The following is a 15,308-nucleotide window of genomic DNA, read 5'->3' as shown; positions in this document are numbered from 1 at the left end:
CCTCTGCTGGAGGGTCGGAAGAAATAATATTAATCCTGCTGGGACGGAAGGGCTCTGAGATCACCAAATGGTTATGGTAAGTTAGAGAGTGGGAATGTGGGGTCTCTTGATAGGGGCTTGTGGGGCAGGGGGCAGGGCGAGGACCGCACTTCTTTTCTCTTCTGCCCTCAGCCAACCCTTGTGGGCACTGGGACTTCCGGTGCTTCCTGCTTACTAGACCCCTCTCTGCCTCCTACTGCTGGGGTAGCAGGACCCAGGTGACTACCCTCCTGCCTCCTTGCCCAGGCCTGCTGCAACACATGTGACCCTCAGTGGGTTTTTGGAGCAGCGCAATAACTGGATTTTCTCCACTTCCACCCTCTCAAGCAGTGTGTACCTTTCCTGTGCCTCACCAAGCCCAGGCTGAGCCCAGAGGAGTGGTGGGGCCATGGCCTTTCCCACCTCTGCCACGCTCCCTCCTCCACCTGTCCTTGTGGGGTTCTTGGGAGTGCCTCCCTCGGGTGGCTCCCTGTGCGTCTCTAGAAAGATGCTTTTTGTTCACTTGCATGAAAGGCTCAGCATGCTTTGTATTCACAAACAGCTACCATTATCCACACTAGAAAAGGGGATCTGTGGAGGTGAATAATTCAGACATCAGTTTTGCTTGGCTTTGGAATGTATCTTAGGGTTTTTGGTGAGGGAGGCAGCAGACCTGCTCTTGCTACCAGTGTCTGTGTGGCGGGCCCTTCAAGTGAGCTCACAAATGTGATGGGGGAAGGGGACACACTGGCCACAGCCACTCTGCAGCAGACCCTTGCAAGTGGTCAATGTTGAAATCCTGGCCACAGAGGCTTCATCCCCAAGTACCTGCCCTCCTACAGTAGTTCCCAGGTACCTGGACAAATGAAAAACTTCCTTTCTTGTGTTCACCCTACCTTGCCTCAAGGTGTAGTCCATGTTTTTATAGCTAACCCCTGAGGTACTGCCAGGGCTGGCCCTTCTGTCGCTTCTGGGGAAATGGGCTGTGAAATGTGACTTGGGTACACTTGACATTGGTCCATCTGGGACCAGTGTCCCATATAATCCTCATTTAGCCACCAGGTTGCTGAGCCCCTGCCAAGATGAAGATGTGATGCACAAGTAAAGGAAGTATCTGGTCCCTGCTGTTGTCAGCTTGCAGTTTGAGCTCCAGGGCAGATGAGTGTGGAATTGGCAACCTTGTTCCCTATATTAGTTATAGAACTGTAATTGTTTGGTTATAGAATTTTCACAGTTTGTCCCAGAAAAGTAATGAGTCAGAGTGGAGGATCTGACTGCGAGATCCTTGGAACAGTGAGGCATGAGATGTAGCATAACAGAGGTGTGAGTTGGGGTCTCGGTGTCTGTGGGGAGGAGTCCAGAGCCTGGCAGGAGCAGGGGTTTCTGAGAAGAGTTCTCCCCGAACTACTGATTACAGGGTCAGTGTTTTAGTGGCGCTCAGGATCTCACCTCAAGGATGGCTCCCCATTCTTCCTTGCCCCTAAAGGAAGATGGCAGGGGTGACCCTCGTGGACTTGGGCACAGATGTTTAATTTTTTATTTTTTTACAGAGGCTGCAGCGGAAAGTCATCTCAGGTTATTGTCCACTGTGGCCCAGGCAGTGAAAGGACAAGGCACCATCTGCTGGGTAGACTGTGGGTATGTCCTGGGGACATGGGGCGTGGTGGCTGGAGGATGGGGTGTCCTTGGGGGATCTGGAGGGTGGGGTAGGGAGTTGTCCCTGATTAACTCTTTGGGAGAGAGGCTGTGATAGGAGAAATTGCTGCAGAAAAGCTTCCCTAACCTTACTTGAGGGTCACCTGTGGACTGGAGAAGGGGCAGTTCTGGCTCTCCCACTTGTTCTTTCCAGCCCCAGCATTCTTCCTCCCTTTTTACTCTGTTGTCCTGTGTGACTTGACTTTTTTCTTCCCAGCAGGTGAGAGAGGGGGCCTTGATGGCCAGAGAGACAAGGTTCTTTTCAGAGGCACCCAGTGGGCTTGCTCGTGAGGGGGGTCTGCAGCAAGAATCATGGGCTTCATCTCCAGCCCAGGGCATTGATAGAGGTCTCCACTGCCCTCGGTGCAAAGGTGGTGGAATCAGCCACCTTGCCTTCCGAGGTGGCTCCATTAGATGTGTCAGTGGCTTTGTCCTTCTAGTGCTCTCTTCTGACCTTTGTCTCCCTGCCTGCCACTGCCTGTCCTAGTGCTGGTGCTCCCAGCTCTTTCTCCTTCTCTTTCTCCTCCTTCCTGACTTCCCTCCTCCCAGAGACTTTCTTGTCTGTGTTAAGGCGGCAGGATCAAACACCAGCCCACAGGAGGGAGTCTGTAGGAAGGGGGGCTACTTCTTAGTGTGGGGAAGGGGGCTCTTGATGGAATTCCTCTGATTCTTCCTAGTGTGGGAGTTTGAGTCCAGGGTGTACTCAGCTTCCCTTTCTTTTCAATCATTAGGAATAATTTCCACATCTCTCTGTGGTCAGTGCATTGTGCATGCAATGCACACACACCCACACCCCCTCTTGTTATATAATTAGCTCCCAATTTGGCCTAGATTGGCATAAATGCATAAAAGGCACTTAGATCGTGAAGGAACTTAGGAGGAGAGGTAACTAAGAGCAGGTTTGTCCTTTGCATGTTTGAACACCTATTGTATGCAAAGGTCTGTGTTGCACTTGACCTGGATACCAGCGTTATACGCCCTTGTGACTTCGGACAGGAAGAGTTTCCGGAGTCACTGTGTCCAGCCACTTCTCACCTGGACTTAGGGTTTATCGGGAGTATGAGCCTGGGAAGAGGAGGGGAAAGGAGAATATTGCACTCTTGCAAGTACGGGAAAGAGGTGGGTCTCTGCTGGGAAAAGGGCTTTTTAACCTTCACTTTTATTGTGGCTGTTCTTGCCTGAGCTACAGCCTGGCTACCACATTTAACCCTGTGGGTTAAATGAGCTTTAGGGCTGTACTGCAGTATAGCCTTCTTCCTCTTCAATCTGAGTTCTAAATTTCTGGTTTTTTAGGGGCGCTCGGGTGGCTCAGTCCATTGAGCATCTGACGTCAGCTCAGGTCATGATCTCGTGGTTCATGAGTTCAAGCCCCGTGTTGGGCTCTGTGCTGACAGCTCAGAGCCTGGAGCGTGCTTTGGATTTTGTGTCTGCTCCTCTCTCTGCCCCTCCCCTGCTCATGCTGTGTCTCTATCTCTCAAAAATAAATAAACATTAAAAAAAAATTTTTTTTTAATAAAAATAAATTTCTGGGTTTTTTAAAATTTGTTTTTTAAAGTTTATTTTTATTTAGAGAGAGAGAGAGTGTGAGAGAGAATCTCAAGCAGACCCTGTGCTGTCAGCACAAAGCCCCATGTGGGGCTTGATCTCACAAACTATGACCCAAAACCAAGAGTTGGACACTGCCTGAGCCCACCAGGTGCCCCTAAACAGCTGTTTTGTGAATGAACTTCTGGCACACAACTGATTTATAAGTTGATGTCCTCAAGTTTGTCTTGCCCATGATTGAGGAGAATTGAAGGAGATTTATATTTTGACAAAGCACTGAATGAGACCAGGAGAAGGAGTCTTAGCTGAGTGGTGTTTGCTGTAGGGGTTATGTGCGTGGGTTCATGCTCCTGTCTGGCCTCACACCTCCTGATTTATTCAGACATCAATTTACTGGAAGAGACTGCTCCCCAGACATTTGATAAGATCTTGGCCATTGGTTAATTCTAGTGCATAGTTGGTCTAAAAGTGTTCTTGTCTTGTAGGTATGTCTCAGTCTCCCACATTTTACCAAGAGTGTGCTACGTGACTGGTACATAGCCTTTGTCAGTATTAGAGGGGACAGGACACTTTGGAATCTCCATATCTGAGGATGACACCAGTTCTGCCATGCCAGCCGATGGAGCCTTATCACAGGAAGTTCTTAGGCTTGCAGGTGGCAGAAATGGGCAGAAGAGCTTTGATTTAGTTGCTGCATTCCCCTGCAACATTCCCAAGCATTTACTATGTGCCTTGAGGTACACAGATGGACAGTAGTGTCCTCAGGAGCCCAGTGTGCAAGGAGGAAGCAGACATCGAACCAAGTGATTATAATCCATGTGAGAAGTGTAGTGAGTGGAGGCTGTGTATGAGAGGGGTTTCACTTTATTCTGCCTGTAAAATTCTGCCTGAGAAAGCTTCACAGAGTAGGTGGAGTTCCAGTGTGATGCAAAGACCTTTGAGTACCAGGTCTTTAAAGTGCCCTGGCTTTCCCTGCAGGCAGCTCCCTGTGGTATGGGCCCCGAGGACTGCCTGGGCCATCTGCCGATGGGTGTAGAGGTGGCAGTCCTGCTCTGCTCCATGCAGAGGCAGGACTAAATGGGGCCAGGGTTAATGTGTGAAGACAGACTAAGAACATTAGAATTCAGGACTCGTTTGGAGACATGATGTCTGGAGTCAATAAAAGTGCCAATGGGAGAAATAATCCTATGACTTTTGATGTGCTAAAATGGAAATCTAGGGAGGCATCTTAGAGCCTAAAGAGGTAACCTTAAGACAAAAGGATAGATTGTTCTGTGTAGTTGCCACTCAATTCATTCCTCTAAGAAGTATAAACTGAAATGTTAAATAGCTTTTAAAATAGTTTAGATAAGTAGATGGATTATGGAGCTCTAATGGATTGTGTTAGAAGAGGGGGGTATCTGGGTCCAAATTGGAAATCATAGGTAGGGTGTACTGAAATCTTCCCAGGGCAGCCCAAGGGACAAAACTTGGGGCTCTAGTCCACAGAGGCCACGGGTGGGAGGGGTGGGTGGCAGTTCTCACGGATCACCATTACATAAGGAGTTCCCCAAGGGTGATGGGTCTGCCCTCCTGCTTGGCCACACCTGCTCCTGGCCTTCAGAATGTGTCCCGTAAACCATTAGGGGAGCCTACCACGTTAACCCCGTGGCCCAGTGATGAAAGCTCTCACCGTGTCCTAAGTGCATTCAGTCTGTGTTTATGAGTCTGAGTGAGACGCTCCAGGGATGGGCAGAAGTGCTTTCGAGAACGCTTTCTCTTGCTGTCTGCAGTGGAGTGAGCATGTGGAACGGAGCCAATGTTTGCTTGCTTTTTATCCTAGCGGCTACTAAATAGCAGGTGGTCAGCCAGAGTGTGCCTCCCCTCATGTAGGGGAGGCTCAGTCAGTTAAGCATCAGACTTCGGCTCAGGTCATAATCTCATGGTTCATGGGTTCAAGTCCCGCATCAGGCTCTGCACTGCCTGGGATTCTCTCTCCCTCTCTCTGCCCCTCCTCTGCCTCTCAAAATAAATAAAACTTAAAAAAAATAAAGGACAGGTGAAGGGAACAGGGGACATTCTAGGGCAAGAGAAGACAGTGCTCTGGTGAAGTGTCTTTGAAGGTGTGCCTAATAAGGGCAGAGGCCTGGGTTGAAGGTTCTGTTCTGCTACTTACTAGCCCTGTGACCTTGGACAGGTCTGTTTACTCATCTGTAAAATGGGACAATAGTGCATATTCTGCCTTCTTTCCAGGTCCCAGTAAATGAGCTTTTTCTAGAATATAAATGTGAGATCCCATTTTACTGTTATTTTTCATCTGGGCAGGATTATTTCAGAGCATTTCCAGAAGCTGATGGGGAGAAGTGGTGCATGCATTGTTCAATGGCTCTTTCTTGGGTGAGGATTGCTTGGTTGTTGAGAGGATGCCCCTGAACAAAGTCCTGGGCATCACAGTCAGCCCCAGTGTTCAGGATGATTTGCTGTGACCCTTAAGAAGTCTGGAGTGCATTGGGACTTACAGGACTGCGGGTCCTGGGGCTTGGTTTTAAGTCCAGACTCTGACAGCTAATAGCTGTGGGATCTTTGGCAAGTCGCTGCCCCCTCTGGGCTTCAGTTTATACTTGTGTGAACCATGGAGTTGAATCTTCCAGTTTGCTCTCATCCCTAAATAGCCTGGTTCAGAAAATCCTGGAAGCTGCCAGGCTTTGTGTGTAGTGTGTATGTACCTAAGTGTCCTCCAGTCTTTTGGGGGGTCTTTCTGTGTCTCCCCCCATTCTGGGCGTCTGCTTCTTAGGTCTCTCCTGTTTTTTCCTTAGAGCCTCTGTCCTCTCTCCCGCTTTGTTCCCTCTTCCTTGTTGGTTTCTGTCACCTCTTCCCACCTCTGGGTCCCTGCCTCCCCCATTTGTTTGGTCTTTTTCCTCTGCTCTTCTTTATATGGGTATTTCTTTTCCCCTTATTCTCAATTTCCTGGCTCTCCACTCCCTACCCTTGCCTGTATGGCTGAAGGCACCTCCCACCCCCACCCCTACCCCCACCTATGCTGGTTTTCTCCCAGGTCCCAGGCCTGGTAGCTTGTGGCTGTGAGGTGTCTGTAGGGTGTCTGGATTCTATCCAGGGGTTTGTTAGCTGTCCCTTCCCCTCCCTCCACCTCCTGGCTCAGACCTCAGCAGGCACGCTCGGGTTGGCTGGTGGTGGTTGTCCGGCTGTTAAGCGGGTTGTGTGCTAGGGAGTTGGTATTCCCCTTGTGCCCTGCAGCCTGGCATTGGGCTCGGCCTTGGCACGGAGTGCTGCTGTCAGGGCAGCTGAGCCGGAGCCAGCAGGCGGGAGCTGTGCCTGGTATGCTAATTCCTGGGGCCGATTCTCACTGGGCTGAGGCTGCATATCGGGAGCTCACTGCTTTCTTTTCCTGAAGGTTTAAGGTCATTACCTATAGCCACATTTTCCTTCTTCTCCCTTCTCTTTCTCCCATCTGCTTTAGTTTCCCCAGAGCAGTGCTGGCTTCCAGATCAAGACTTGGGGCCTTCCAGGGCAGGCATAACATATTTTGAAGTCTTATGTTTCCTTCTAAAAATTATTTACATTTAGCATTTGCTTCTTCATGTGTAAGCATATTTAACATCACTTACTGGAGCTCAGTAGACAGAGCCCAGAGAGCCAGAAGTGCAGGGCCTCATCCCGACAGTGAAAAGACAGCATCATTCATTCATTCACTCCTTCGCTCAGGCTATTTAGAGAGTGTCTGCTAGGTGCCAGCTGCTGTTGTAACTCTGGGGAATCAAACAAAGCCCTCACCTTCATGGAGCAAACATTTATGATGGGGGTGACAGTGGACATGGTCAGATGTGGAGCTGTGCTCTGTGGAGAGAAAGACCGCGGGGAAGGGAGTGTGGGAATGTGGGAGGTACTTGGCTGAGGCTCTGAGATCTGTGACAGAGGTGCTCAAATAGGCCAGGAAGCCACCTCCCCAGTGACCCCCCTGAGAACTGTGCATTATTGCGAGCACGCGTGTTGTGCGCATTTGTGTGTGTGTGTGTGTGTGTGTGTGTGTGTGTGTGTGTGTCTGTCTGTAGGGAGCAGGGGAGAAGAGAGAATCCTGGGGGGAGTGTCATAACCCAAAGAGGGAAGTGGGTTGCACCAAGTCTGCAACAAGGAATCCTGTGGCAGGGACAGCTGTGACTCACTTAACTGGAGTGGGGGGGCCACAGGCCGAAGGCAGGGCCGGACCCGCAGCCAGGGGTCCACTCCGAGGAACAGGCGGGAGAACCTCTGTGCCCCCCCTCCCCGGCTCCACTCAGCCTCGTTGGTTCCCCTGGTTCCCCTAAGCCTGGTCTGAGCTCCCCGGGGACCCTACTGCTGCAGCAGCAAGACTTTTCTTTGGCGTGGGTTCTGGCAGAGCAGGCAGGGATTGGGGTTAGAATGATTCTGAACCCTGTCCCTCCTCTCTCTACTTTATGAAAGTCACGGAAAGAGGCTGCCAGCCAGGCTTGAGGGAAGAGAGCCAGCGTGGGGTGGCGCTTCTCCCCTCCGGTTGGCTGCCTTGCAAAGTCTGAGCGGCCACCTCAGGTGTGGCAGAGTGGGCAGGCCCATTGGGTGCCCCTGCTGGATGTCAGGATGGGGCTGAGGGAGGCCTGAGGTGCTTGAGATTGTTGTTGCAGTTGGGTGAATGGCAGGTGGTCACCCAGAAACAGTTGAGATCGGCAGAACAAAGCTGGACAAGGCCAGTGCCAAGCGAATGGTTGTAAACATCCCAAGTGGAGTCCTCTCCTGGGGAATTAACTCAGGCAGGGAAAGGGCACCTTAGATGCAGTTGTTTGCAAACAAATCTACCACCTGTAATAGAAGGGCTTCACCACAGAGCCCCTGTGGGCAGGGCAAACCCAAACTGTAATAGCCCTTGTCACTTGGAGGCGTGTATGGCATCCCCACGGGGCTTTAGGGGACGAGTTTCTAGCAACTGGATTCCGTGGGCTGCCCTTCCAGGAGCTTTCTGATGTATACCCTCAGCCCATCTGGATCTCCTCCCCATCTCTGCTTATCTACCTTCTCTCTGGATTCCCTGTCTCTAAATGCCCTTGCCACCTTGGGGGAGCAGCCACTGTATTGTCATTAGCCTTTCCTTTTGGAATTTATCATGCATTTCTTTTGAGTCCCCACTGTTTGCCAGATCAGTGGCTGTGGTGTTGACTACCACAGGCAAGACTAAATAGGAAGGGAAAAGCCTGGGCCTGGGTTGGGGTGGGGGCAGGAGGGCGGCCCCCTCTCTGACCTACACACATCTCTCTAGTAAGACATGCTTCTTGAATTGCAAAGTGTGTTCTACACTTAAAATGAGGTCCCACATTTTTGCTTGTCCATTGATGAATGTTGCTTTTAGAATTGAGCTGAATGGTTGAATTAGTCTATCTGTATTGGGGCTGGTGCACAGCTGTGTGAAGCTGATGGCTGTAGAAGGTAGTGAGGTATGTAAACAGGTGAGAGATGAAGGGACTTCCCTCAGGTGGCTCTCATACCTGGCAGAACAAAGTTTCTCATGCAGTGTGGTCAGTGGGAACCAGTGGACTTGGGTAGTCAAGATACCCTCACTAAGTCCATGTGGCTCTGGAGAGAGGGCCCTGCATGGGTGGGGTAGCTGGCTGCCTTTGGCTGGCCATTGGGCAGACTTGGCTGAGTATGGTGAGGTTATGGGGAAAGCTATGAGACAGATGGGGTCTCTGAGGGGCTGGTGGGAGTCATAGGGGAGGCCAAACTTTGGAAAGATGAGGGAAAGGAGGAAGAGCCAGAAGAGGACAGTGGTGTGCATCAGGATCACCTGGAAGGCTCCTTAAGACATAGTTGCTCAAGTACCCGCAGAGTTTTGATTCAGCAGATTTGGGATGGGGCCGAGAATTTGCATTTCTAACAGGTTCCTGGGTGGTGCTGATGCCGCTGGTCCAAGGACCACATTTTGAGGTCCGTTGATCTCACAGGAAGGAAACCGGAGATGAGATCGGGCATGAGCACTCTGTAAACGCTGAGTGGCACCAGACAGATGTTTCTTATCAGAAGAAGTGTGAGAGTGTGATATTGCAGGAGCTGCACCTCACTGAAGCGTTCTCCTCTCTCCCTGTGGCTTCTGTCAGTACCTGCTCAGATTTCGTAACTTCTTCAGCCTTGTAGGACATTCTCCTCTTGTCCTGGTCAGATGGTATATAGTAGGTGGGATATGGTACACATTTGAGCTTAAAAACAAAAACTTGCTTGGGCCTTAGGCAGAGAGTCTGAAGTAATGGTCTGGGAAGGGCCACGTTAATCTGTAGTCTTTTAAATTTCCCAGGTGGTGCTGATGAGCAGCCAGGACTGAGAGCCACAGATCTATACTGTAGTTGGTTTTTCTTCTTAGAATGGGCTGTACTCCTGGGGACTTGCTTTGTCCAGAGGTGTCCATGTTGCCCCTCTGCTTATCTCTGTCTTTCTTGATCAGCCCATATCCTTTTGGTTACTCTGCTTCCTCCAGTCCTCTGAGAGCCCACTTATAGTCAGGGCCTTCCCTGCTATTGAGAATTTCAAGGTACCAGGCTTTTTTTAGGCCACGAGCAGATTTTACTCTGTCAACACCTTTGTGAGGACCTCAGGTAACAAATGGTTTCGGACATTTGTGTCTTTTCAGTGATGCTGAGAGTAGAAAATTGTGCAAGAAGATGAAAGTTGACCTGAGCCCAAAGGACAAAAAGGTTGAATTATTCCATTACCAGTAAGTACATGTGGGCATTTCCAATTTCCAAGTAAGTGCTAGAAAGCTTTCATTGGTATTCCCAGTGAATAGTTTTGAGTTAGGTTAATTTTATTTCAGTGTTTTTCTTCTGTGTTTACAGTTCTTTTTTTTAAAAAAATCTTGAACTGTGTTCAATAGCTGAATGTTATTTTTTTTTTTTTTTTTTTTTTTTTTTTAAATTTTTTTTTTTTTTTTTCAACGTTTATTTATTTTTGGGACAGAGAGAGACAGAGCATGAACGGGGGAGGGGCAGAGAGAGAGGGAGACACAGAATCAGAAACAGGCTCCAGGCTCTGAGCCATCAGCCCAGAGCCCGACGCGGGGCTCGAACTCATGGACGGCAAGATCGTGACCTGGCTGAAGTCGGACGCCTAACCGACTGCGCCACCCAGGCGCCCCTAGCTGAATGTTATTAAGATGCTGCAGGAAACCAAAGGTATGTATCTTCATAACCATTCTTAAAGTTAACACCTTTTTCTCCTCATTCGACAGGGATGGTGCATTTCATACTGAATATAACCGAGCTGTGACATTTAAGGTAAATTTACCTCCCTCATTCTCAGCAGAGGTAGAGTCTGAACAGATGCCAAAAGCCTGGCAGGTTTTCTCTGAGAGAAGGAAGGGCAGATTGCACAGATAGCTCTTTCAAATGACCTGAGGGATTCTTATCTCTAGAGCACATGTCAGCAGAATATCTGGAAAAGTTTGTAACTGTTAGCACAATGGGGATGGCCACCCTTGTAGATAAGTGTGTGAATCTATCAGCAGAGGCATGTGGGTGAGACATGTGACGTTACGCCTCTCTCCTCCAGAGGCCTGGGTTTCCTTTTGCTGTGGCTTGAAGCGCTCCTTCATCTCCACGGTAGTGTCCATACTGGCTATCCAGAGTCTGGGGGGCACTTAGCACAGGGTGCAGGACACGGGCAGGTTGGCACTGTTGGCTGATGCACTTCATTTCAGATGACACGCCAATGTCACTGGGTCATTCCCCTGCTACAAGTCCGATTTAGCAGTGGACGGAAAAGCATCAGTGAAAATAGGTGTGGAAGGTCTTTGACCCGCCGCCCTGAGTCCTTCGATTGCCTTTGGATTCTCCTCCTTCAGCTACCCATTCTCTTCCTCAGACAAGTCTTCTCCTATCTCTGGTCCGGGCGGCATGCCTCTGCCCTGTCTGGGGCCGTGTATTTCTTCTGTTCTCAACATAGACTGAACTTATTTTTTCAGACTCTCCTGCTTTGTGCTCCTCTTACTGTCTCTCTTTCTCCATCTCCTTCCATTCTTTCCTGTTCATCCATCCGTGCAGCTGTCAGTGTCCCACTCCTCTACCGCTCTTCCTCGGCTCCCTGGTCACTTCTTGCTTATCTACCAGCACTCGTTCTTTTTTAAGTTGCTACAGCTTTACCTTATACAGATTCAGCCTGATTACTCATCTTAACACCCACTTAGACACTTAGAGAAAATTCTACCACCTAGAGTTTCTTAACCTCTTGTTCTGTGTTAAGATGTCAGCCGAAGCCCTCAGAGAGAACACGCACTCCCCAGGAACAACGTGTAGCCAGGCAGGGCAGGGGAAGTGCTATGCAGTGATGGAAGGGGGTGCCGGGGGCTTTTTGTTTTATCTTTGGAGGCTGTGTTCAGTTTACATTTAGCGGCTCCCTCTGAGCAGTCTGTCCTGGGATCATGGAGCAGGAAATAGCAGCTGCTCAGAACTGTAGTAGCTAGGAAGGAGCAAGGAGCCCAAGTGGTCTGAGCTTGCCTAGGTCGGGAGGCTGAGTCCTGGCCTCTGTCCACCCCTTACAAAGACCAGGTGTGTGGCATTTGCTCACTCTTCATCCTTCCTAGGATTTCTGCATCAATAAGTTGGAGAAGCAGGCTAAGCGTTGGACAGGGTCAGAGTCTTTAGTGGAGAGAGGGCATCCTTAGTTCAAGGGTTCCCCAAAGCCCACAGGGTCATCAGGGACTGGGGTAGGGCCCCTGGAGTTCTCAGGGCAAGGGTAAGCAGCATATTGTTTCCCATAACTGCCTGATGGCTTCTGCTCATCATTGAGCAGGAGCAGCTGAGACCAGTGCCCTCCTTGGTCACAGGTTGGTTTTCTTCTCAAGTTTCCTCCTGGGCCTCCATCTCCAGAGAGACAGAGGAGTCCCTGCCAGGGTTGGGTGCCCAGTTGCAGGTTCATGCTCTGGCTATAGTTGCTGTCGTCCTGTGTGGTTCTGGGGGGGCCCAGTCACAGGCACCACGCTGTGGCCCCTAAAGAAGCCAGAGACCAGACAAGTGAGGGTAAAGAGCAGGAAGCTCAAAGAGGGGAACTTCCTGTATAAGTGGCCTTTTGCTGGTCAGCAGTCTGTCCTGCAAAATCCTTATTATGTGTCAGTGGTGAGGACTGGAGATGCCTGGAAGCCAGGATTCAGATGACCCTCTGACAACCTTCTCCCAAGACCATGTAGCTATGAGTGTGGTTTCCCAGACGTGAAGATGTCCTGAAAACCAAGGTGTGGGTGTGGGGCCATTTCCCTGGCATTCAGAGCACCCAGGACAGGATGGCTGAGGGAGTGGGGTGTTCCCCATGCGGCTCCCTGCAGATTTTTCCACCCAAGATCTCATCGGTTACAGTGCTTTGGAGAGAACCTATGGATGGAATCACTCAACTTCAGTTAAACAAGAATAATCTCCACCTGAAAAGCAAAAGATTGCTAGTATGATTATTTCAGTTCTTACGTTAGAAGAGGTGGCTCCTTTCCTCTTTGCATCCACTTTTGTCTTTTCTCCTTGATGCTGAGGCAGGGGTGGGAGTCGGGGAATGGGAGATGGGGCTAACCCTTTAACTCTGCTTGTGCTGGTGCGTGGACAGGAGGCCCCTGAGAGCAATAGTTCCTAACCGATTTTGGGTTCCTTGTCCCACTGAGAATCGACTGAAAGGCATGGATCTTCTCCCTAGAAACAGTGTGTTTGCATGAAGTAAATGTAAAATGTTGTCGTGTGAGTAAATGTAAATGTTAAGTAAAGTAACATAAAGAGTAATGCTTTCGGGGCGCCTGGGTGGCGCAGTCGGTTAAGCGTCCGACTTCAGCCAGGTCACGATCTCGCAGCCCGTGAGTTCGAGCCCCACGTCGGGCTCTGGGCTGATGGCTCAGAGCCTGGAGCCTGTTTCTGATTCTGTGTCTCCCTCTCTCTCTGCCCCTCCCCCGTTCATGCTCTGTCTCTCTCTGTCCCAAAAATAAATAAATGTTGAAAAAAAAAAAATTTAAAAAAAAAAAAAAAAGAGTAATGCTTTCATGTGAGGCTGGGGTTTCACAGACCCCTGAAGGCTGCCCGTGTACCCTAGATTGAGAACCCCTGCACCAGGCATTTTCTGAAACAGGTGGGCAGCTGTAAGCATCTTTCTCACATGGCCCAGGTGGGCAGGTGCCTGTGCAGCTGTGGGTGAGTATGGGTTTCAGGAGGCCCTCCAGTTCCATTCTGGCTTATACTGTCACAGGGAAGCTTTGACAGGGACAGAGGAGGCAGACCTGCCTTTGCCATGTGGAAATGGCCCTCTCTTCTTGCCAGAAGGCGTTTCATAGCCCCATTTGGAACAGCAGGGGAGCATTACCTGAATGAAATTCTACGAAATCTTAGCTGTCTCCCATTTTTCCATAGTAGCTCTTCCCAAATAATAAGCTCACAGAGGTCCTGTGTGCGTGACCAGTGGATGGCTGAATGCACAGCCTCCCTAAGAACGTGTTTCCTTTTCTCACCTCAGCCCTCCTCCCTCCCACCACACTTGTGGACACATTCAGGTTGTCATCTGCTCTTTGGGACTTGATCGAAGTGGACAGAAGTCACAAAATCTTGCATCAAATTGGGGGCGCTGAAGGCTCTGTCTGTTGGCATGGAAGCCAGCAACTCCCCTCCAGGGTTGAAGGGATGTAGGTTGGCTGGTTTCTGGTATTCGTTCCTGGCTCTCATAGACTTTGAGCACCATTTCCCAGAGTGGCTGTCTGAGGGAAGGCTGCTTCTGTCCTGGACCAGTGAAGTGTGGCAGGGATAGAGGGCAGTAGAGGGACAGCGGCCTCCACATGGGAAGATTGTGTCTTTCCCAGAGGGAGTGAGATTTGAGTCAGTCGTCCACATGACAAAGGCTAGGTAAGTCCTTTATCCTGAAGGTCCTTGTCAGATCTTCATCCTGGGCATGTAGAGGGAGGGTATTCAGGCAAGTAGGCAGTCACAGACATGAGCACCCTGCCCCTGGGGGCTTCCCGGCTTGAGCTTCTCAGGGGATGATCAAGATTTAACGCACTCTCAAACCAGTTTAGATCACAAAATATTGAGCAGGTGGCAAGTAGGTGTGCTTACCTGCTTGTGTGGTCGGCAGTTTTGGAGGCTGCATGAATGTGGAATCCTTGGACAGGACTGGAGACCTTTATTCAAATTGATCAGAAAGGCTTCTTGGAGGAGATGAGACTTAGAAGCATGAGCCTGTCTCTGGTTTGAATAAGCCAATGAATTGTCTCAAATCTCCTCTTTGATGTCCATGAAGAAGCACAGTAGGTATGGATCAGCTGACCAGATTAAGGTGTCACGTGGCTGAAAAATTTTGGTGGAGGCGGTGGGGGTGCATTTTTAGGGCCCTCAGCAGTGAAGTCAGTGGGCAATGGAATAGCACCCCTGCCCCCCACGGGGTTGCCCACGTGCGACATGCAGACCCTCTCCAGGCATGTGGGTCTCTGGGCAGAGAGATGGGGCAGGTTCCTGATTTCCCCACCTCCCTCTTTTCCTGGCTAAAATGACTTTTCCCTTCTTTGTTCTTTTCCTCAGTCTATAGTGGCCTTTCTGAAGGATCCAAAAGGGCCTCCACTGTGGGAGGAAGATCCTGGAGCCAAAGACGTTGTCCACATTGACAGTGAAAAGGTAACTTATTTTGCATCGATTCTGGTTGACTCTGGAAGCTTCCCCCAACCAGGGTCTCCCTAGGAGGGATGCCCAAAGAAATGAGGAATGGGACTTTTCAGAGACCAGTTGTACTTTTCTCCAAGGGATCCGGGCCCCTAGGCCCCTAATATTTGTTCTCCTTCCCAGCTCCATGACGGAACCCACAGGAGATCACAGACTGGCTGCCTGAGACCTTGCCTGAGACCTCCCATTCTTCACTGCCTTATTTAATGTATTTTAATGTGTTTAGATTTTTCTCAGAGAAATATCCATTTAAAAAGCCTTTCCTTATTACGTAACCCAGTCATTGCTGGAATTGGCTGTGTGTGTGTGTGTGTGTGTGTGTGTGTGTGTGTGTGTGTGTGTTTAAAAGTAAGTTTTGGGGTGCCTGGGTGGCACAGTCGGTTAAGC

General features: G+C 50.0%; 1 protein-coding gene across 2 annotated transcripts in view; it reads left to right on the top strand.

Annotated features, from left to right (window-relative positions):
- The window catches only part of PDIA5 (protein disulfide isomerase family A member 5), a 92,549-nt gene that overhangs the window by 23,831 nt on the left and 53,410 nt on the right, over window positions 1-15,308 (top strand). For both annotated transcript variants that reach the window (XR_007155702.1, XM_047875583.1), the window contains exons 3-6: window positions 1,569-1,656; window positions 9,884-9,967; window positions 10,481-10,526; window positions 14,784-14,876. Coding sequence is in view for 1 of the 2 variants with exons in the window: in XM_047875583.1 (XP_047731539.1) it covers window positions 1,569-1,656; window positions 9,884-9,967; window positions 10,481-10,526; window positions 14,784-14,876 (311 nt within the window). In the remaining variant the exon portion in view is untranslated. The remainder of the gene's footprint in view (window positions 1-1,568; window positions 1,657-9,883; window positions 9,968-10,480; window positions 10,527-14,783; window positions 14,877-15,308) is intronic.

The sequence above is a fragment of the Prionailurus viverrinus genome, chromosome C2, assembly GCF_022837055.1.
Source record: "Prionailurus viverrinus isolate Anna chromosome C2, UM_Priviv_1.0, whole genome shotgun sequence".
In the NCBI taxonomy this organism is placed as follows: Eukaryota; Metazoa; Chordata; class Mammalia; order Carnivora; family Felidae; genus Prionailurus; species Prionailurus viverrinus.
This window is presented reverse-complemented; position numbering and strand designations above follow the sequence as displayed.